This window comes from Oncorhynchus keta, chromosome 35 (genome assembly GCF_023373465.1).
Source record: "Oncorhynchus keta strain PuntledgeMale-10-30-2019 chromosome 35, Oket_V2, whole genome shotgun sequence".
NCBI classification, from domain to species: domain Eukaryota; kingdom Metazoa; phylum Chordata; class Actinopteri; order Salmoniformes; family Salmonidae; genus Oncorhynchus; species Oncorhynchus keta.
Genome location: NC_068455.1, coordinates 79,332,516 through 79,355,381, shown reverse-complemented (window position 1 = coordinate 79,355,381; position 22,866 = coordinate 79,332,516). Strand labels below are relative to the sequence as shown.

General features: G+C 45.8%; 1 protein-coding gene across 1 annotated transcript in view; it reads left to right on the top strand.

The window, feature by feature from the left end:
- The first annotated feature begins 822 nt into the window (after positions 1-822).
- LOC118382621 (A-kinase anchor protein 12-like) overlaps positions 823-22,866 on the top strand; it is a 24,906-nt gene continuing 2,862 nt past the window's right edge. Inside the window, exons 1-15 of the mRNA XM_052495714.1 lie at positions 823-890; positions 4,594-4,762; positions 5,310-5,453; positions 5,778-5,906; positions 9,057-9,185; positions 9,694-10,392; positions 13,283-13,440; positions 13,653-14,400; positions 14,510-14,680; positions 15,103-15,330; positions 15,450-15,506; positions 15,745-17,481; positions 18,810-18,906; positions 19,661-19,840; positions 21,182-21,529. Coding sequence (XP_052351674.1) covers positions 823-890; positions 4,594-4,762; positions 5,310-5,453; positions 5,778-5,906; positions 9,057-9,185; positions 9,694-10,392; positions 13,283-13,440; positions 13,653-14,400; positions 14,510-14,680; positions 15,103-15,330; positions 15,450-15,506; positions 15,745-17,481; positions 18,810-18,906; positions 19,661-19,840; positions 21,182-21,529 — 5,062 coding nt within the window. The remainder of the gene's footprint in view (positions 891-4,593; positions 4,763-5,309; positions 5,454-5,777; positions 5,907-9,056; positions 9,186-9,693; positions 10,393-13,282; positions 13,441-13,652; positions 14,401-14,509; positions 14,681-15,102; positions 15,331-15,449; positions 15,507-15,744; positions 17,482-18,809; positions 18,907-19,660; positions 19,841-21,181; positions 21,530-22,866) is intronic.

Genomic DNA, 22,866 nt, shown 5'->3' with positions numbered 1-22,866 from the left:
TATTTCAGTGTAGAGTACCCCTTATAGTCTCCATTCTACCTGTTATTACCTCTTATTGTCTCTTTATGAACCCCCCCCCCCCCAGTCCTTCCCCTTGTTGGTGACCCCCCCAGTCCCCACAAGGAGGTTATTAAAACTGGACACTTACATAGACAACTAGTCAACCACAAATACATCTCTCTTTCCCTCTCTGGCCCGGTCCCTCCCTCTCTCCATCTTCTCTCTCTCTCTCTCCACCCCCTCGCTCTCCTCTCTCTCTCCACCCCCTCGCTCTCCTCTCTCTTTCTCTCCACCCCTCTCTCTCTTTCTCTCCACCCCCTCTCTCTCTCTTTCTTTCCACCCCCCCCTCTCTTTCTCTCCACCCCTCTCTCTCTCTCTCTCTCTCTCTCTCTCTTTCTCTCCCCCCCCCTCTCTCTCTCTCTCTCTCCACCCCCTCTCTCTCTTTCTCTCCACCCCCTCTCTCTCTTTCTCTCCACCCCTCTCTCTCTCTTTCTCTCCACCCCCTCTTTCTCTCCACCCCCTCTCTCTCTCTTTCTTTCCACCAGAAATCTCTCTCTCTTTCTCTCCACCATTCTCTCTCTCCACCCCCTCTCTCTCTCTTTCTCTCCACCCCCCTCTCTCTCCCTCTCTCTCTCCACCCCCTCTCTCATCCCCTCCCTCTCTCTCTCCCCTCTCTCCACCCCCTCTCTCTCCTCTCTCCACCCCTCTCTCTATCTCTCCACCCCCCGTAGGCATCAGTAATGTTTGAGAAGAGGAGGATGCCAGACTGCTGGCTGACTGTAAGACCCCTGACCATCAGAGGCCAGGTCGTTATCTCTACGGATGGAGGAAGAGACTCTGCTGGAGGACTCAAAGGAACTGGACCGGGACAAGAAGTCTTCTTCTGAAAGGTAACAGAATTAGTTAACTCTATATATTCACTATGACATCATTCACTCTATATATTCACTATGACATCATTCACTCTATATATTCACTATGACATCATTCACTCTATATATTCACTATGACATCATTCACTCTATATATTCACTATGACATCATTCACTCTATATATTCACTATGACATCATTAGTTAACTCTATATATTCACTATGACATCATTAGTTAACTCTATATATTCACTATGACATCATTAGTTAACTCTATATATTCACTATGACATCATTAGTTAACTCTATATATTCACTATGACATCATTGTTAACATATATTCACTATGACATCATTCACTCTATATATTCACTATGACATCATTTCACTCTATATATTCACTATGACATCATTCACTAACTCTATATATTCACTAACATCTATATATTCACTATGACATCGTTAGTCCACTCTATATATTCACTATGACATCGTTAGTCAACTCTATATATTCACTATGACATCATTAGTCAACTCTATATATTCACGATGACATCATTAGTCAACTCTATATATTCACGATGACATCATTCGTCAACTCTATATATTCACGATGACATCATTCGTCAACTCTATATATTCACGATGACATCATTCGTCAACTCTATATATTCACTATGACATCATTCACTCTATATATTCACTATGACATCATTAGTTAACTCTATATATTCACTATGACATCATTCACTCTATATATTCACTATGACATCATTAGTTAACTATATATTCACTATGACATCATTCACTCTATATATTCACTATGACATCATTCACTCTATATATTCACTACGACATCATTCACTCTATATATTCACTACGACATCATTAGTTAACTATATATTCACTATGACATCATTCACTCTATATATTCACTATGACATCATTCACTCTATATATTCACTATGACATCATTCACTCTATATTCACTACGACATCATTCACTCTATATATTCACTACGACATCGTTAGTCAACTCTATATATTCACTATGACATTGTTTGTCAACTCTATATATTCACTATGACATCATTCGTTAACTCTATATATTCACTATGACATCATTAGTTAACTCTATATATTCACTATGACATCATTCACTCTATATATTCACTATGACATCATTAGTTAACTATATATTCACTATGACATCATTCACTCTATATATTCACTATGACATCATTCACTCTATATATTCACATCAGCTGACATCATTCACTCTATATATTCACTATGACATCATTAGTTAACTATATATTCACTATGACATCATTCACTCTATATATTCACTATGAAATCATTCACTCTATATATTCACTGTGAGATCGTTAGTCAACTCTATATATTCAGTATATAATTAATCAACTCTATATATTCAGTATATAATTAGTCAACTCTATATATTCAGTGTGAGATCGTTAGTCAACTCTATATATTCAGTATATAATTAATCAACTCTATATATTCAGTATATAATTAGTCAACTCTATATATTCAGTGTGAGATCATTAGTCAACTCTATATATTCAGTGTGAGATCGTTAGTCAACTCTATATATTCAGTGTGAGATCGTTAGTCAACTCTATATATTCAGTGTGATATAATTAATCAACTCTATATATTCAGTGTATAATTAATCAACTCTATATATTCAGTATATAATTAATCAACTCTATATATTCAGTGTATAATTAATCAACTCTATATATTCAGTATATAATTAATCAACTCTATATATTCAGTATATAATTAATCAACTCTATATATTCAGTATATAATTAATCAACTCTATATATTCAGTGTATAATTAATCAACTCTATATATTCAGTGTATAATTAATCAACTCTATATATTCAGTATATAATTAATCAACTCTATATATTCAGTATATAATTAATCAACTCTATATATTCAGTATATAATTAATCAACTCTATATATTCAGTGTGAGATCGTTAGTCAACTCTATATATTCAGTGTATAATTAATCAACTCTATATATTCAGTATATAATTAATCAACTCTATATATTCAGTGTGAGATCGTTAGTCAACTCTATATATTCAGTGTGAGATCATTCATTAAATGGGTATAAAAGACCATGTGTTTTTGTTCTCTGTTAAGTTTATCATCTCATTAGTCGGCACCGTCACTAACATGGTGGACGTCAACACTGGCCTTTTCAACATTTTATTTATTAAGTTACAAAAATACAAACCTCTCTCTCTTCCCCTCCCTCTCTCTCTCTTCCCCTCCCTCTCTCTCTCTCTCTCTCTTCCCCTCCCTCTCTCTCTCTCTCTCTCTCTCTTCCCTCCCTCTCTCTCTCTCTCTCTCTCTCTTCCCCTCCCTCTCTCTCTCTCTCTCTCTCTCTTCCCCTCCCTCTCTCTCTCTCTCTCTTCCCTCCCTCTCTCTCTCTCTCTTCCCCTCCCTCTCTCTCTCTCTTCCCCTCTCCTCTCTCTCTCTCTTCCCCTCCCGCTCTCTCTCTCTTCCCCTCCTCTCTCTCTCTCTTCCCCTCCTCTCTCTCTCTCTTCCCCTCTCTCTCTCTTCCCCTCCCTCTCTCTCTCCTTCCCCTCCCTCTCTCTCTCGCTTCCCCTCCCTCTCTCTCTCGCTTCCCCTCCCTCTCTCTCTCTCTTCCCCTCTCTCTCTCTCTTCCTCTCTCTCTCTCTCTTCCCCTCTCTCTCTCTCTTCCCTCTCTCTCTCTTCCCCTCTCTCTCTCTTCCCCTCCCTCTCTCTCTTCCCTCCCCTCTCTCTCTCTCTCTCTTCCCCTCCCTCTCTCTCTCTCTCTCTCCCCTCCCTCTCTCTCTCTCTTCCCCTCCCCTCTCTCTCTCTCTCTTCCCCTCCCTCTCTCTCTCTTCCCTCCCTCTCTCCCCTTCTCCTCTCTCTCTCTCTTCCCCTCCCTCTCTCTCTCTCTTCCCCTCCCTCTCTCTCTCTTCCCCTCCCTCTCTCTCTCTCTCTCTCCCCCTCCCTCTCTCTCTCTCTCTCTCTCTCCCCTCCTCTCTCTCTCTCTCTCTCTCTTCCCCTCCCTCTCTCTCTCTCTCTCTTCCCCTCCCTCTCTCTCTCTCTCTCTCTTCCCTCCCTCTCTCTCTCTCTCTCTCTTCCCCCTCTCTCTCTCTCTTCCCCTCCCTCTCTCTCTCTCTTCCCCTCCCTCTCTCTCTCTTCCCCTTCCTCTCTCTCTCTCTTCCCCTCCCTCTCTCTCTCTTCCCCTCCCTCTCTCTCTCTCTTCCCCCTCTCTCTCTCTTCCCCTCCCTCTCTCTCTCTCTTCCCCTCCCTCTCTCTCTTTCCCCTCTCTCTCTCTCTTTCCCTCTCTCTCTCTCTTCCCCTCCCTCTCTCTCTCTCTTCCTCCCTCTCTCTCTCTCTTCTCCTCCCTCTCTCTCTCTCTCTCTCTCTCTCTCTTCTCCTCCCTCTCTCTCTCTCTTCCCCTCTCTCTCTCTTCCTCTCTCTCTCTTCCTCCCTCTCTCTCTCTCTCTTCCCCTCCCTCTCTCTCTCTCTCTTTCCCCTCTCTCTCTCTCTTCTCCTCCCTCTCTCTCTCTCTTCCCCTCCCTCTCTCTCTCTCTCTCTCTCTCTCTCTCTCTCTCTCTCTCTCTCTCTCTCTCTCTTCCCCTCCCTCTCTCTCTCTCTCTCTCTCTCTCTCTCTCTCTCTCTCTCTCTCTCTCTCTCTCAGGAAAGCGACAGCAGCCCAGTCCCAGACCGGCACCACCAAGTCAACTAAAACATCTACCAAGTCTTCAACGACCGCAACTAAACCGCAAACTGCCGGTACCAAGAACGCACCCAAGGTGTGTGGATCTAATACCAAGTCCAAGGGGAAAAGTCCCCTCGGTCCTCAGCAGGTACGTTTTGGGCTTCTTCTTCTTCTCTAATCTTTACACACAAAAGCACTGGTGTCTCTCCAGGGAGTGTCTGTGAGCTCCAGATCTCTAGACACTAAGGACTTGTAGCGAGCAGGTAGGAGGAGTAAACTAGCCAAAGTCCCAGCAGCCTTTGTCAGAGCGCGTTCAGCGAGGCAATATGCCAGGTCACTGGAGCAGGGCCCAGGAGGTGTTTAGGTCACGCACCGGGGCCAGATCTCTATCTGAAACGTGCCGTATGTTTTCAGTCGTATGGCCCTAAATAAAGTCATATTTGTCCCTGTAATTAGAATTAGAAAAAACGTAATTAGGAAATATGTCTTCGGCTCCACGACATTAAAAACCGAGAAACATGAATTATCGGTGACTCTGAACCTGTATCTATGGGGTCAGAAACATGAATTATCGGTGACTCTGAACCTGTATCTATGGGGTCAGAAACATGAATTATCGGTGACTCTGAACCTGTATCTATGGGGTCAGAAACTAACTGATCCGTCTTTCTCCCTCTCCTCTTTTCCGTGTTTAGCCTGACATTGCGAATAATCGGTTTGTGAAGATCGAAGGTTTACCAGAAACTGGATATACAGAGGAAGATGTTCTGGCTCTGGTGAAGCCTTACGGATATAAACCTGGACTCTACAACTGTTTCATTCTGCCCAACCAGAGATGGGTAGGTTGGCTGTTTGTCTCTCTGTCTCTGTCCCTGTGTGTCTCTCTGTGTGTCTGTCTCTGACTCTCTGTGTGTGTGTCTATGTCTCTCTCTCTGTCTCTCTCTCTGTCTCTCTCTCTGTCTCTGTCTCTCTGTGTGTCTGTCTATGTCTCTCTCTCTCTGTTTGTACCTTAACTTGGGTGTCTGTTGTTGTTGATGCAGTACCTTAACTTGGGTGTCTGTTGTTGTTGATGCAGTACTATAATGTGGGTGTTTGTTGTTGATGCAGTACTATAATGTGGGTGTTTGTTGTCGTCGTGATAATGAGTGTAATTGACCCAACAGGCCATAATCCGTATGGAGCGAGAACAGAAGAGCTTTGCTATGTTGACCAACTACACAGAGACCCCTCCTAAACTACTAGACTGTTCCCTCACCTTCACGCTGACCCGCCCTGATACAAACCTCCTCCAGGTAACACACACACGACACACACACACACACACGCACACACACACACACACACAGACACACACACACACAGACACAGACACACACAGACACATAGTCCAGTCCAGTCATCATAGGTGTGTGTTGTTTCTGTTTCAGGACACAGTACACCACTCTGAAGGGCCTCACCACTACGGTAAGTTCATAGATTTAACTAGAAAGGTTACGTTATTGTGTCCCCCAAACCATTTATCTTGACTGCTCTAATTACGTTGGTAACCAGATTAGAAAGGCATTGAGGCACCACATGGCGACGTCACAGAACAGCCCAGCTGTGGTATATTGGCCATATAGCACACCCCCTTGGGCCTTATGTCTTAACGCAGACTTGCTTTAATAACCTGTTAATAACCCCTTTATAACCTGTTAATAACCCTTTATAACCCCTTTATAACCTGTTAATGACCCCTTTATAACCCAGTCCCTTTATAACCTGTTAATAACTCCTTTATAACCTGTTAATAACCCTTTATAACTTGTTAATAACCCCTTTATACCTGTTAATAACCCTTTATACCCTGTTAATAACCCCTTTATACCCTGTTAATAACCCTTTATACCCTGTTAATAACCCTTTATAACCTGTTAATAACCCCTTTATAACTGTTAATAACCCTTTATAACTTGTTATAACCCCTTTATTGAAAACCCTTTCACTTGTTAATAACCCCTTTATAACTTGTTAATAACCCCTTTATAACCCCTTTATAACCTGTTAATAACCCTTTATAACCTGTTAATAACCCCTTTATAACCTGTTAATATTTATAACCTGTTAATAACCCCTTTATAGCCTGTTAATGACCCCTTTATAACCTGTTAATAACCCTTTATAACCTGTTAATGACCCTTTATAACCTGTTAATGACCCCTTTATAACCTGTTAATGACCCTTTATACCCTGTTAATAACCCCTTTATACCCTGTTAATAACCCCTTTATAACCTGTTAATAACCCCTTTATAACCTGTTAATAACCCCTTTATAACCTGTTAATAACCCCTTTATAACTTGTTAATAACCCCTTTATAACTTGTTAATAACCCCTTTATAACCCCTTTATAACCTGTTAATAACCCCTTTATAACCTGTTAATAACCCCTTTATAACCTGTTAATGACCCCTTTATAACCTGTTAATGACCCCTTTATAACCTGTTAATGACCCCTTTATAACCTGTTAATGACCCCTTTATAACCTGTTAATGACCCCTTTATAACCTGTTAATAACCCCTTTATAACCTGTTAATAACCCCTTTATAACCTGTTAATAACCCCTTTATAACCTGTTAATAACCCCTTTATAACCTGTTAATGACCCCTTTATAACCTGTTAATAACCCCTTTATAACCTGTTAATAACCCCTTTATAACCTGTTAATAACCCCTTTATAACCTGTTAATAACCCCTTTATAACCTGTTAATAACCCCTTTATAACCTGTTAATGACCCCTTTATAACCTGTTAATAACCCCTTTATAACCTGTTAATGACCCCTTTATAACCTGTTAATAACCCCTTTATAACCTGTTAATAACCCCTTTAAAACTTGTTAATAACCCTTTATAACCCCTTTATAACCTGTTAATAACCCCTTTATAACCTGTTAATAACCCTTTATAACCTGTTAATGACCCCTTTATAACCTGTTAATAACCCCTTTATAGCCTGTTAATGACCCTTTATAACCTGTTAATGACCCCTTTATAACCTGTTAATGACCTCTTTATAACCTGTTAATGACCCCTTTATAACCTGTTAATAACCCCTTTATAACCTGTTAATAACCCTTTATAACCTGTTAATAACCCCTTTATAACCTTTATAACCTGTTAATGACCCCTTTATAACCTGTTAATGACCCCTTTATAACCTGTTAATAACCCTTTATAACCTGTTAATGACCCCTTTATAACCTGTTAATGACCCCTTTATAACCTGTTAATGACCCCTTTATAACCTGTTAATGACCCCTTTATAACCTGTTAATAACCCCTTTATAACCTGTTAATAACCCCTTTATAACCTGTTAATAACCCCTTTATAACCTGTTAATAACCCCTTTATAACCTGTTAATAACCCCTTTATAACCTGTTAATAACCCCTTTATAACCTGTTAATAACCCGTTAATAACCCTTTATAACCTGTTAATAACCCCTTTATAACCTGTTACCCCTTTAGAACCTGTTCCCTTTATAACCTGTTAATAACCCTTTATAACCTGTTAACCCCTTATATCTGTTAACCTTTATAACCTGTTAACCCTTTATAACCTGTTAACCCCTTTATAACCTGTTAACCCCTTTATAACCTGTTACCCCTTTATAACCCCCTTTATAACCTGTTAATAACCCCTTTATAACCTGTTAATAACCCCTTTATAACCTGTTAATGACCCCTTTATAACCTGTTAATGACCCCTTTATAACCTGTTAATGACCCTTTATAACCTGTTAATGACCCCTTATATAACCTGTTAATAATGACCCCTTTATAACCTGTTAATGACCCCTTTATAACCTGTTAATAACCCCTTTATATCCCTGTTAATAACCCCTTTATAACCTGTTAATGATCCCTTTATAACCCTGTTAATAACCCCTTTATAACCTGTTAATGATCCTTTATAACCTGTTAATAACCTGTTAATGACCCCTTTATAACCTGTTAATAACCCCTTTATAACCTGTTAATGACCCCTTTATAACCTGTTAATGATCCCTTTATAACCTGTTAATGATCCCTTTATAACCTGTTAATAACCCCTTTATAACCTGTTAATAACCCCTTTATAACCTGTTAATAACCCCTTTATAACCTGTTAATAACCCCTTTATATCCCTGTTAATAACCTGTTAATAACCCCTTTATAACCTGTTAATAACCCCTTTATATCCCTGTTAATAACCTGTTAATAACCCCTTTATAACCTGTTAATAACCCCTTTATAACCTGTTAATAACCTGTTAATGACCCCTTTATAACCTGTTAATAACCCCTTTATAACCTGTTAATGACCCCTTTATAACCTGTTAATAACCCTTTATAACCTGTTAATAACCCCTTTATAACCTGTTAATAACCCCTTTATAACCCTCTGTCTGTCAACAGGATCCAACGTTGAAGGAACGTCTTCTGATTGTCAGTAACGTCCCCGCAGGGACTGCAGCAGCCCAGGAGGTTCACGACCTCGTCAAACGCTTCGGCTCCTACCGCGACTCGCTGTCTCTGATCAACAGGGTAGGGCCAGACACCGGGAGGCCTGAGGCAACTGTTTGAAAGTAGCCTGTTGACTTTTGTTTCCGATGTTGAAATCAAGTCGTCTACCTGGGTTGGAAAGATACGTGTTTCTCAGAATGAGAATGAATTACCCAATTCCTTTTTATAAATGTCTTTTTTTGTTGTTGCTTCTGCCACGTTTATTAGATAAATGAGTTCTGTTATACAAATGGAGTGGGTTTAACCTCCACAGCTTGAAATAGATTAGCATGTTTTAGTTCGATCACATTGCGTCATTTAAAACAACACAGAATACCACAACAATACGTTTCCCTTGACAAACAAGCCGGTTATTATTGCCAAGTAGGCAGCGCAGTGTGAAACGACAACAACCGCAGAGCGAAACGGGTCTATACCATCGGACAGATTCCTCAGCAGCAGGCGAGTGATAATATGGGAACGAATCTACTGTCGCAGAGAGAATGGATGAAGTGTTGAGTCCCACAGTCCGGCTGACTCCCACTCAAAGGATGCAATCTACAGTCCCAAGTGGATTCCAGACCGTGGTCGGCACATCGGGATGCAATCTACCGTCCCAAGTGGATTCCAGACCGTGGTCGGCGCATCGGGATGCAATCTACCGTCCCAAGTGGATTCCAGACCGTGGTCGGGTCGGGATGCAACAGTCCAAGTGGATTCAGACCGTGGTCGGCGCATCGGGATGCAATCTACAGTCCAAGTGGATTCCAGACCGTGGTCGGCGCATCGGGATGCAATCTACCGTCCCAAGTGGATTCCAGACCGTGGTCAGCGCATCGGGATGCAATCTACAGTCCCAAGTGGATTCCAGACCGTGGTCGGCGCATCGGGATGCAATCTGCAGTCCAAGTGGATTCCAGACCGTGGTCGGCGCATCGGGATGCAATCTGCAGTCCAAGTGGATTCCAGACCGTGGTCGGCGCATCGGGATGCAATCTACCGTCCCAAGTGGATTCCAGACCGTGGTCGGCGCATCGGGATGCAATCTACCGTCCCAAGTGGATTCCAGACCGTGGTCGGCGCATCGGGATGCAATCTACCGTCCCAAGTGGATTCCAGACCGTGGTCGGCGCATCGGGATGCAATCTGCAGTCCCAAGTGGATTCAAGACCGTGGTCGGCGCATCGGGATGCAATCTACAGTCCAAGTGGATTCAAGACCGTGGTCGGGGGCATCGGCCCGGACGCCAGTTTGGCGCTGGATTGGAATATGCGCTAAACAGCTTTATTGCACAAAGACACGTAGAAGAATTAGAAAGCTTGTTCAGGGACAGAACTACAGATTTGTACCTTGTCAGCTCAGGGATTCGAACTTGCAACCTTTTGGTTACTAGCCCAACGTTCTAACCACTAGGCTACCCTGCCGCACCATTATAAATCCACCTGTGGTAATTTCAGAGTATTGGACATGAAGATGATGAAGAAGAAGAAGAATAGAAATCCCAGACAGTTTCATTAAACTCTGTTTTTTGCCACGTAAACAGCCACAAACGATACAAAACACTGTGATTATAACCAATTAGATCCCTGGAACCAACCACTTTAGGCTTGTACCATGTGATTATAACCAATTAGATCCCTGGAACCAACCACTTTAGGCTTGTACCATGTGATTATAACCAATTAGATCCCTGGAACCAACCACTTTAGGCTTGTACAAGGTGATTATAACCAATTAGATCCCTGGAACCAACCACTTTAGGCTTGTACCATGTGATTATAAACCCACCATTAGATCCCTGGAACCAACCACTTTAGGCTTGTAGTGGTACCATGTGATTATAACCAATTAGATCCCCACATGTGATTATTTAGGCTTGTCTTGGTGGTACCATGTGATTATAACCAATTAGATCCCTGGAACCAACCACTTTAGGCTTGTGGTGGTACCATGTGATTATAACCAATTAGATCCCTGGAACCAACCACTTTAGGCAATTGATCCCTGGAACCAACCACTTTATTCTTGTACCATGTGATTATAACCAATTAGGAACCAACCACTTTACCATGTGATTATAACCAATTAGATCCCTGGAACCAACCACTTTAGGCTTGTACCATGTGATTATAACCAATTGATCCCTGGAACCAACCACTTTAGGCTTGTACCATGTGATTATAACCAATTAGATCCCTGGAACCAACCACTTTAGGCTTGTACCATGTGATTATAACCAATTTTGGAACCAACCACTTTAGGCTTGTAGTGGTACCATGTGATTATAAACAATTAGATCCCTGGAACCAACCACTTTAGGCTTGTGGTGGTACCATGTGATTATAACCAATTAGATCCCTGGAACCAACCACTTTAGGCTTGTGGTGGTACCATGCGATACAGTGCATTCAGACCCCTCGACTTTGTCCATTTTGTTACATTACAGCTTTATTCTGAAATGGATTAAATAAATAAAAAATCCTCTACAATCTACAATACCCCATAATGACATCACAATACCCCATAATGACATCACAATACCCCATAATGACATCACAATACCCCATAATGACATCACAATAACCCATAATGACATCACAATAACCCATAATGAAAAAGCAAAAACAATTTTTTTAGAAATGTTTGCTAATTTATTAAAATGTAAAAAACAGATACATTATTTACATTAGTGTTCAGACCCTTTGCTATGAGACTTGAAATTGAGCTCAGGTTCATCTGGTTTCCATTGATCATCCTTGATGTTTCTCCAACTTGATTGGAGTCCACCTGTGGTAAATTCAATTGATTTGAACATGATTTGGAAAGGCACACACCTGTCTATATGAGGTCCCACAGTTGACAGTGCATGTCAGAGCAAAAACCAAGCAATGAGGTCGAAGGAAGTGTCTGTAGAGCTCCGAGACAGGATTGTGTCGAGGCACAGATCTGGAGAAGGGTAAGATAAAATGTCTGCAGTATTGAAGGTCCCCATGAACACAGTGGCCTCAATCATTCTTAAATGGAAGAAGTTTGGAACCACCAAGACTCTTCCGAGAGCAATCGGGGGAGAAGGGCCTTGGTCAGGGAGGAGACCAGTCAAACTGAGCGATCGGGAGGTGACCAAGAACCTGATGGTCCAGAGTTCCTCTGTGGAGATGGGAGAACCTTCCAGAAGGACAACCGTCTCTGCAGCACTCCACCAATCAGGCCTTAATGGTGGAGTGGCCAGACGGGAGCCACTCCTCAGTAAAAGGCACATGACAGCCTGCTTGGAGTTTGCCAAAAGGCTCCTAAAAACTCTCAGACCATGAGAAACAAGATTCCCTGGTCTGATGAAACCAATATTGAACTCTTTGGCCTGAATGCCAAGTGTCACGTCTGGAGGAAACCTGGCACAATCCCTACGGTGAAGCATGGTGGTGGCAACATCATGCTGTTGTGGGCATGTTTTTCAGCAGTAGGGACTGGGAGACTAGTCAGGATGGCAAAGATGAACGGAGCAAAGTACAGAGAGATCCTTGATGAAAACCTGTTCCAGAGTGCTCAGGACCCCACAGTGGGGTGAAGGTTCACCTTCCAACAGGACAATGACCCTAAGCACACAGCCAAGACGAGGTAGGGGTGGCTTCGGGACAATCTCTGTATGTCCTTGAGTGGACCCGCCAGAGCCCGGACTTGAACCCGATCGAACATCTCCGGAGAGACCTGAAAATAGCTGTGCAGCGACGCTCCCCATCCAACCTGACCGAGCTTGAGTGGATCTGCAGAGAAGAAATGGAGAAACTCCCCAAATACAGGTGTGCCAAGCTTGTAGCTTCATACCCAAGAAGACTCTAGGATGTAATCGCTGCCAAAGGTGCTTCAATAAAGTACTGAGTAAAGGGTCTGAATTCTTATGTAAATGTGACATTTCATATTTCTTTATTTTTTTGTAAATTAGCAACAACTTCAAAATAAATCTGTTTTTTGCTTTGTCATTATAGGGTATCGTTTGTAGATTGATGTTGAAAAAAAAACGACAATTTTTATAAAATGTGTTAAGTCTAGGGGATTTAAAAAAAAAATTCTGATTTGATCTGACGGATAACAAATCAGATGAATCGGTTTGTTTGATATATATGTTTCTCTCTCTGTCTCAGATCTATTTTGAGATGGAATCGTCGTCGGTGGCGATGACCGTGTGTCTTCATTTCCAGAAGTCTCCCAGTGTAGTTCAGAACAACCCTCTGAAGTTCACCTTGCTGGTCAAGGATAAACCAGCACCGCAGCCCCCAGCCCAGAAGACATCTGTTGTCAGGTAAATATCTTAACTCAACCTTTTCATTAACTTCCTAGATTTGATCCGTCAGTCCATCCAATCCAATCATTGTATTAGAGTCCAATTAGAGTCCATTGTTTTTCCTTGTCAGGGAACAACTCCTGTCCCGTGTGTTCCTCTGGAGACCTTTCGGACTGATCTGGGCATGTAAACATCACTTATTTTATCATTTTACGTGTTTCTTATTTCAGCACCAAAGCCAAGAAGAAACCAATCAAAGGCAAGAAGCCTGTAGCTAAAGATGTCACAACCCCAGTTAAACCTGTTACTCCCACAACTACCAGCGCCAATGCTACGGTCTCATCCTCTCAGCCTGTTGCCGTGGCGACCAAGCAAACGGTTGACGACGTCATCGTCGCGGAGGCCAAGCAACCAGGAAGTGCCGTCGTGGTGACGAATTCCGACGGAAAGGCAACGGTGGCGGAGTCTGGAGGGAAAGAGGGTGGGATTTCCTCGACTAAAGATGGGAAGAAGAACGCTCATCCTCCCAAAGAGGATGGAGGGATGAAAACTGAGGAGGAGTCAAACGGAAACAAGGAAGACACTGCGACTGTCGTCGTTTCCGCTTCGTTACCTACGGTCGCCGTGTCCGCTCCCGAGGAAGAGGTCGCCATGGAAACCCAGAGCACCGACGGCGTCGCCTCGACCAATGAGGTTGCAGCAGAACCCGAACAGGTTCTAGCTGAGGTCCCACAACAGGGCAGTGATGTCATTGCGTTGGCTAGTGAAACCGTGACGACTGTGGCCACAACAGAACCTCGTCTGATCTCCGCTGTGGAGGGAGCTGATAAAGTGGCCAATCCCGTCGACTCTGACACCGTTGCTGCCTTGGTACCGGCACAAACACCGGCTCCTGTCCCGGTAGAGTTAAATGTTGAAGACAAACCTCAGGACTTTCCTCCGGTCACCGAGGAGATCCTCAAGGCCCTGGAGGCAGCGGTGCACCAACACCGTATGGGGAGACTGGCGGAGGAACAGGCTAAACAGGAACACAACCAGGGAGAGGGGATCCAGGCCAAGCCTCTACCCAACCAGGAGAGCCCTGCAGCTGGGGAGACGAGGCGGAGAGAAAGACCCGGCCGAGTCAGAAGAGAAGACTGGGGAGAAAGAGACGGCGAAGAAAGAGGAGCCACGACCAGAGAAGAAGTCACAGCCGGACAAGAAGACCACCGACACGAAGAAGACACCTTCAGGATCTGGCCAACCAGACCACAAGAATGTACGTATCATAATAATAATGTGAATTTAAGGGACAGATATCATTTAAACCTTGACAGATTTGAATCAGTCTGACAGATTTGAATCACTGACAGTCTGATTCATTGCACCTTAGTGTAACCGGTGTGAAATGGCTAGCTAGTTAGCGGTGGTGCGCGCTAATAGCGTTTCAGTCGGTGACGTCACTCGCTCTGAGACTTGGAGTAGTTGTTCCCTTCTGCAAGGGCTGCGGCTTTTGGGGAGCGATGGGTAACGATGCGTCCAGGGGTGGCTGCTTCGAGGGAGCCCATGTAGGGCCGAGGAGAGGGATGGAAGCAATACTGTTACCGTAGCTACTGCTAATATTGGAATGTATGTATTGTACTCTAATGACTGAGGCAACTCATTACATGTTTAAATGTCTCATAAAATGAATTCATCCAGGGGAAGACCGAGGCTTCCGGAGGGAGAGGCCGGCGCCTCTCCCCAGAAAGGAGAGACTCTTCAAGGCATAGAAGCAGCCGGGCTCCTTCCGAGGAGGAGCAGGATCCTTCGACGTCTAGACAGGGTAACTCCTCTAGCTCCTCTTCTGGCTCCCGCAGGAGCGCCAGACACGACGGCAGCCCCGCCAAGAAGAAGGGGAGGAAAGAAGAGGGAGAGGAGAGGAGCAAGGTAGGAAAAGGAGAGAAGCAAGGCGTGATGCTGAATGACAATTCTGTCTTTTTTTTAATGATTTGATTTTATTTCTGAGCGAGAAATGATCCTGGTAAATGTTTCTGTTGGTTCCACAGAGCCTCGGTAGCAGCAGTAAAACGACCCTCTCGTCGAGGAGCAGGTCTAAAGACACGGTGAGCCGACGATGCTTTCCAAAATACCACATTCTGTACAGAATCTATAACCGCTACAGTCTGTTGTAGCAAACTCTCATACATCTGATTTCAAACGATAGAACTGATTTGAAACTACAGAACTGATTTCAAACTACAGAACTGATTTCAAACAGCACTTCTGTTGAACTTGTGGAAGATTTCATTTGATTTTGATGAATTAATTCTTTGCATTCATCTCTGTCTCTCTTTACCTCAGGCTAGTTGCTACGCTGGAGATGAGTTTACGTCTGACGTCATCCCCGATGAAGGCATCTCCTTCGATCTGGACCAGTTCAACATGGACCAGTTTGTTACTGTGGATGAGGTGCAAGGGGATGAGGCTGAGAACACCAACCCACCGCAGTCATCCTCATCTCCGTCGCACAATACCCAAGATAAGGCCTCGGAAAGGTCAAAACGATCGTCCAAACGCAAGAGGGGTACCCCAGATACCCCATCTCCGAAGTCTAGCCTGGAGCACAAGGAGACACCCACGTCCTCCTCCTCTACCCCCCCTGCTCAGAAGACTCCACGAAAAGCCGCAGCAAAAAAGGCAGCAGCTAAACCTCAACCACCTGCCACCTCTGGGCGCAAGACCAGGTCATCAGCAGCTGTTGTTGTAGCAACCGAAGCCGCAGAAACCCAGGAAGCTGCCGAGGAAAACACCAGCATAGCCGATACGGAGGCGGAGCCTGTTCCCTTGGAGACTCGGTCTCAGTCGGAAGAGGAAGTCGTAGTGGTCACTAAGGGATGTGACACGGAGGCTGTAGTACCGTCATCCCACCACAAGATGTCAGTGTTGGACACTGCAGTGACCGACAACAAGGAAGAGAAAAGTGCTGTGTCAGAAAGCGATATGGAGACGACCGCTGAAAAACTTCCAGAGCTAGAGGGGAGCGAGGAGACGACCCAGGCTGAAGAAGGTTCCTCGATTCTGGGTACTGAGGCTCAGAATGGAGCCTGTCCACTGGAGCTTGGTCTGACCCATCCGTCTGCCTCAGCCAAGGAGCGAAACCTTCAGAAGGCCCTGCAACTACTAGAGGTGGAGACGGTGTCGGGTCACCAGGTGCCCCAATCACTTATTGATAAAGTACCTGATGATGATGGTGATTTCCAGATACTCGACGAAGCTGTGGACGATGACACACCTAGAGACGGAGAAGAGGCCAGTCAAGACACTCAAGAACAGTCTGGATCTCTATCTCTGGGTTACCAGGCGCCTGCAGCCTCCGGATCTACAGAGTCCCAGGTGCCTCAAGCTACACTAGAGGAACACGAAGAGATCTCCAACTACGAAGAAGAAGAATCTGCTTTCCAGATCCTCGACTCTCTAGAAGACACCGAAGACAACATGGCCGACTCCTCTCTCGCAGGCCAAGGAGGCCGAAGAGATTCTCTACCCAGAGAGATGGAGGGGTTCCAGATACTAGATTCAGTCGACGATCAGACGGAAACGACCCAAGTTCTGGACAACCATACGACTGACTCTAAATGTCAGGGGGGCTCCAAGCCTCTAAAGGGGGGCAAGAAGACACCCCAAAAGAAGGGGAGGAAGGAGATTAAGAAGGTATCCAAAACTCAAGAGGTGACCAAGACCCCAACAGGAGAGTCCGAGGGGGGTACCCCGAAAAAGAGTAACCTTGTCACCTTGGATGAGGTCAGCGAGGAGGAGGAGGATTACCCAGATGACGCCGCCGAAGAGGAAGAACTTATTAAGAAACAAAAACTGGTGAAGGAGAAGCAGCGAGAGAAGGACAGAGGGAAGGAGAGAGAGAAAGGGCGGAGGAGGAGTAGAGAGAAGGAACGGACGAGGGAGGAGGAGAGGGTCGGAGTGGATACTGAGGGCTTGGTGACTTTGGATGAGATCGGAGAGGATGAAGGAGCAGAGGGGCCTTGCCTGGAGCCACACCCCTTCAGCCAGGAGGACGAATCAGGAGACACCTTCAACCCAGAGGTCAGGAAATATCTGCTGCTTGCTTTCTCAGCTCTCTCTCTCTGTCGTCTCTCCTCTCTGTCGTCTCTCTTCTCTCTCTGCCGTCTCTCTCCTCTCTGTCGTCTCTCCTCTCTGTCGTCTCTCTCCTCTCTCTGTCGTCTCTCTCCTCTCTCTGTCGTCTCTCTCCTCTCTCTGTCGTCTCTCCTCTCTCTGTCGTCTCTCTCCTCTCTCTGCCGTCTCTCCTCTCTGCCGTCTCTCTTCTCTGTCGTCTCTCTTCTCTCTCTCTCCTCTCTCTGTTGTCTCTCTCCTCTCTCTGTCGTCTCTCCTCTCTGCCGTCTCTCCTCTCTGCCGTCTCTCTTCTCTGTCGTCTCTCTTCTCTCTCTGTCATCTCTCCTCTCTGTCGTCTCTCTTCTCTGTCGTCTCTCTTCTCTGTCGTCTCTTCTCTCTCTGTCGTCTCTCCTCTCTGTCGTCTCTCCTCTCTGTCGTCTCTCCTCTCTCTGTCGTCTCTTCTCTCTCTGTCGTCTCTCTCTTCTCTCTCTGTCGTCTCTCTTCTCTCTCTGTCGTCTCTCTCCTCTCTCTGTCGTCTCTCTTCTCTCTCTGTCTCCTCTCTGTCGTCTCTCTTCTCTCTCTGTCGTCTCTCTTCTCTCTCTGTCGTCTCTCTTCTCTCTCTGTCGTCTCTCTCCTCTCTGTCGTCTCTCCTCTCTCTGTCGTCTCTCCTCTCTGTCGTCTCTCTCTTCTCTCTCTGTCGTCTCTCTCCTCTCTCTGTCGTCTCTCTCCTCTCTCTGTCGTCTCTCTCCTCTCTCTGTCGTCTCTCTTCTCTCTCTGTCGTCTCTCTTCTCTCTCTGTCGTCTCTCTTCTCTCTCTGTCGTCTCTCTCCTCTCTGTCGTCTCTCTCCTCTCTCTGTCGTCTCTCTTCTCTCTCTGTCGTCTCTCCTCTCTGTCGTCTCTCCTCTCTCTGTCGTCTCTCCTCTCTGTCGTCTCTCTCTTCTCTCTCTTCTCTCTCTGTCGTCTCTCTCCTCTCTCTGTCGTCTCATCTTCTCTCTCTGTCGTCTCATCTTCTCTCTCTGTCGTCTCTCTTCTCTCTCTGTCGTCTCTCATCTTCTCTCTCTGTCGTCTCTCTCCTCTCTGTCGTCTCTCATCTTCTCTCTCTGTCGTCTCTCTCTTCTCTCTGTCGTCTCTCTCTTCTCTCTCTGTCGTCTCTCTCTGTCGTCTCTCTCTGTCTTCTCTCTCTGTCGTCTCTCTCTTCTCTCTCTGTCGTCTCTCTCCTCTCTGTCGTCTCTCTCTCCTTTCTCTGTCGTCTCTCTCCTCTCCCTTTCTCAGTCACACACCCTTTGACCTTTCTCCTATCAGACTCTGGTAACCCTGGATGAGGCTGGAGGTGATGGGGAGGAGGAAGAGCAGAACAAGAGTCCTGAACCAGCGCAGAACCAGCAAGCTGACCACACAGGTCTGTCTGTCAGAGTGGAAGAGAGGGGGGGGGGGCAGGACGGAAGGGGGTGGGGTGTGTATCTAGACAGAAGGGGGGGGTGGGGTGTATGGGGACATAAGGGGGGTGTATCGAGACAGAAGGGGGTATATCGGGACAGAAGGGGGGTGTATTGGGACAGAAGGGGGGTGAATCGGGACAGAAAGGGGGGTGTATCGGGACAGAAAGGGGGGGGGTGTATCGGGACAGAAAGGGGGGTGTATCGGGACAGAAAGGGGGGAGGTGTATCTGGACAGAAAGGGGGGTGTATCGGGACAGAAGGGGGGTATCGGGACAGAAGGTGGGTGGTGTATGGGGACAGAAGGGGTGGGGTGTATTGGGACAGAAGGGGGACAGAATGGTGGGGGTGGTGTATGGGGACAGAGGTGGGGTGTATCGGGACAGAAGGGGGGGTGTATCGGGACAGAAGGGGGTGGTGTATGGGGACAGAAGGGGGTGGGGTGTATTGGGACAGAAGGGGGGTTGGTCGTGAGTGTATAGGGACAGAAGGGGGTGGTGTAGTGGGGGACAGAATGGTGGGGGGGTGTATGGGGACAGAAGGGGGGGTGGGGTGTATTGGGACAGAAGGGGGGGACAGAATGGTGGGGGGGGTGTATGGGGACAGAAGGGGGGTGGGGTGTATTGGGACAGAAGGGGGGGACAGAATGGTGGGGGGGGTGTATGGGGACAGAAGGGGGGTTGTCCTCTCGTCCTCTAAACCATTTCTCTCCTCTAGCTGATGCTACAGGGTCTCCTGGTGCAGAGGACGATGGCAGGGGCATGGAGGAAATCAGGAGAATGGACTTTGTGACCGTGGATGAAGTGGGAGAGGAGGAGGAGGAGGAGGAGGAGGAGGAGGAGGCTGTTACCACAAGGAAAGGAGCCAGGGGGAGGAAGAGGGCCCGACAGACCTCTGGTAAGATAGAGGGACACACACACACACACTCAGAGACACACACACTCACACTCAGAGACACACACACTCACACTCAGAGACACATACACACACTCACACTCAGGGACACACACTCACACTCAGAGACACTCAGAGACACACACACACACACACTCAGAGACACACACACACACACACACACTCGGAGACACACACACACACTCGGAGACACACACACTCACACTCGGAGACACACACACTCACACTCAGAGACACATACACACACTCACACTCAGGGACACACACTCACACTCAGAGACACACACACACACTCAGAGACACACACACACTCACACACACACACTCGGAGACACACACACACACTCGGAGACACACACACACTCGGAGACACACACACACACTCGGAGACACACACACACACTCGGAGACACACACACACAGGACACACACACACTCAGAGACACACACACACTCGGAGACACACACACTCAGACACACACACTCGGAGACACACACACAGAGACACACACACAGAGACACACACACAGAGACACACACACACTCGGAGACACACACACAGAGACACACACACACAGAGACACACACACACAGAGACACACACACAGAGACACACACACACACACACACACACAGGCACACACACACAGAGACACACACACTCAGAGACACACACACACAGAGACACACACTCAGAGACACACACACAGAGACACACACACACAGAGACACACACACACAGAGACACACACACACAGAGACACACACACACAGAGACACACACACACAGAGACACACACACAGAGACACACACACACAGAGACACACACACACAGAGACACACACACACAGAGACACACACACACAGAGACACACACACACAGAGACACACACACACAGAGACACACACACACAGAGACACACACACACAGAGACACACACACAGAGACACACACACACAGAGACACACACACACAGAGACACACACACACAGAGACACACACACACAGAGACACACACACACAGAGACACACACACACAGAGACACACACACACAGAGACACACACACACAGAGACACACACAGAGACACACACACACAGAGACACACACACACAGAGACACACACACACAGAGACACACACACACAGAGACACACACACACAGAGACACACACACACAGAGACACACACACACAGAGACACACACACTCAGAGACACACACACACAGAGACACACACACACAGAGACACACACACACAGAGACACACAGGATTTGAGTTATAATGTTGCGGCTGTATTTCTTCATCTCCTCTCATCACAGCCAGGAAACCAGTGAAGGTGAAGAAGGTGAGAGTTAAAGAAGAGGAAGAGGAGGAGCCTCGGGCAGATACGACTCCTCCCACTGACACAGCTTCTGTTGACGCTCCCTCCTCATTGCTCCAAGTCGCTGTGACCTCAGAGGTGGACGCCCAACCAGCTGCCTCGGTCCCAGACCTCCAGGAGAAAGAGAGGAAGGCTGATACCCCGGCAGACCAACCCAGCCTGGAGGCCTCCTCAGCAGGGCAGGAGAGGCAGACGAACCCCCCTGAGAACCAGAGTCTGGAGGGGAAACGGGAGACAACAGATATCAGTGTTGGAAAAGCTTGGACTGACTCCACGACACCACAAGGTAGAGAGAGTACAACATTATCCGTTGTTCGGTAGTTCATGAGACACCAGCCTCGTAGCGTCACTGAGGTGTCACATTCCCGCGGAGAAGTTTTATTTTTGAATCGTATGTGTCATCTTTTTCAAATGTGACCACAGACTGAGTCATTTTTCCTTGGCTTGGTGTCTGTATTCCAGGCGGTGTGGATATCAGTTCCTCCCTGGATGTTCCTAATGGTGGTCATGAAGACGTGTGTTTGATAGGAACATAATGACATGATATCTGGACTCTGTTCTTTCTGCCAAATTAATCTGTTTTCTCCCTTCGCCTTTGTTCTTCCTGACTCCTCTCTCTCTCATCTCCACATCTCTCTCTCTCTCCACATCTCTCCACATCTCTCTCTCTCTCTCTCTCTCTCTCTCCACATCTCTCTCTCCACATCTCTCTCTCTCTCCACATCTCTCTCCACATCTCTCTCCCCTCTCCACATCTCTCCACATCTCTCTCTCTCTCTCTCTCTCTCTCTCTCTCTCTCTCTCTCTCTCTCTCTCTCTCCACATCTCACTCATCTCTCTCTCCACATCTCTCTCTCTCTCTCTCTCTCTCTCTCTCTCTCTCTCTCTCTCTCTCTCCACATCTCTCTCTCATCTCTCTCTCCACATCTCTCTCCCTCTCCACATCTCTCCACATCTCTCTCTCTCTCTCTCTCTCTCCATCTCTCTCCACATCTCTCTCTCTCCACATCTCCCTCTCTCTCTCATCTCTCTCTCTCTCCACATCTCTCTCTCTCCACATCTCTCTCTCTCTCCACATCTCTCTCTCTCCACATCTCTCTCTCCACATCTCTCTCTCCACATCTCTCTCTCTCTCCCACATCATCTCTCTCTCTCCACATCTCTCTCTCTCTCTCCACATCTCTCTCTCCACATCATCTCTCTCTCTCTCTCCACATCTCTCATCTCTCTCTCTCTCTCTCTCCACATCTCTCTCTCTCTCTCCACTCTCTCTCTCTCTCTCTCTCTCTCTCTCTCTCTCATCTCTCTCTCATCTCTCTCTCTCTCTCTCTCCACATCTCTCTCTCACATCTCTCTCTCTCTCTCTCTCTCCACATCTCTCCACATCTCTCTCTCCACTCTCTCATCTCTCTCTCCACATCTCTCTCTCTCACATCTCTCTCTCTCCACATCTCTCTCTCTCTCCACTTATATATATATATATAAAAAATTATATATATAAAATATATATATATAAAAATATATATAAATATATATATATATATATAAATATATATATATATATATATATAAATATATATAAAATATATATATATATATATATATATATATATATATATAAAA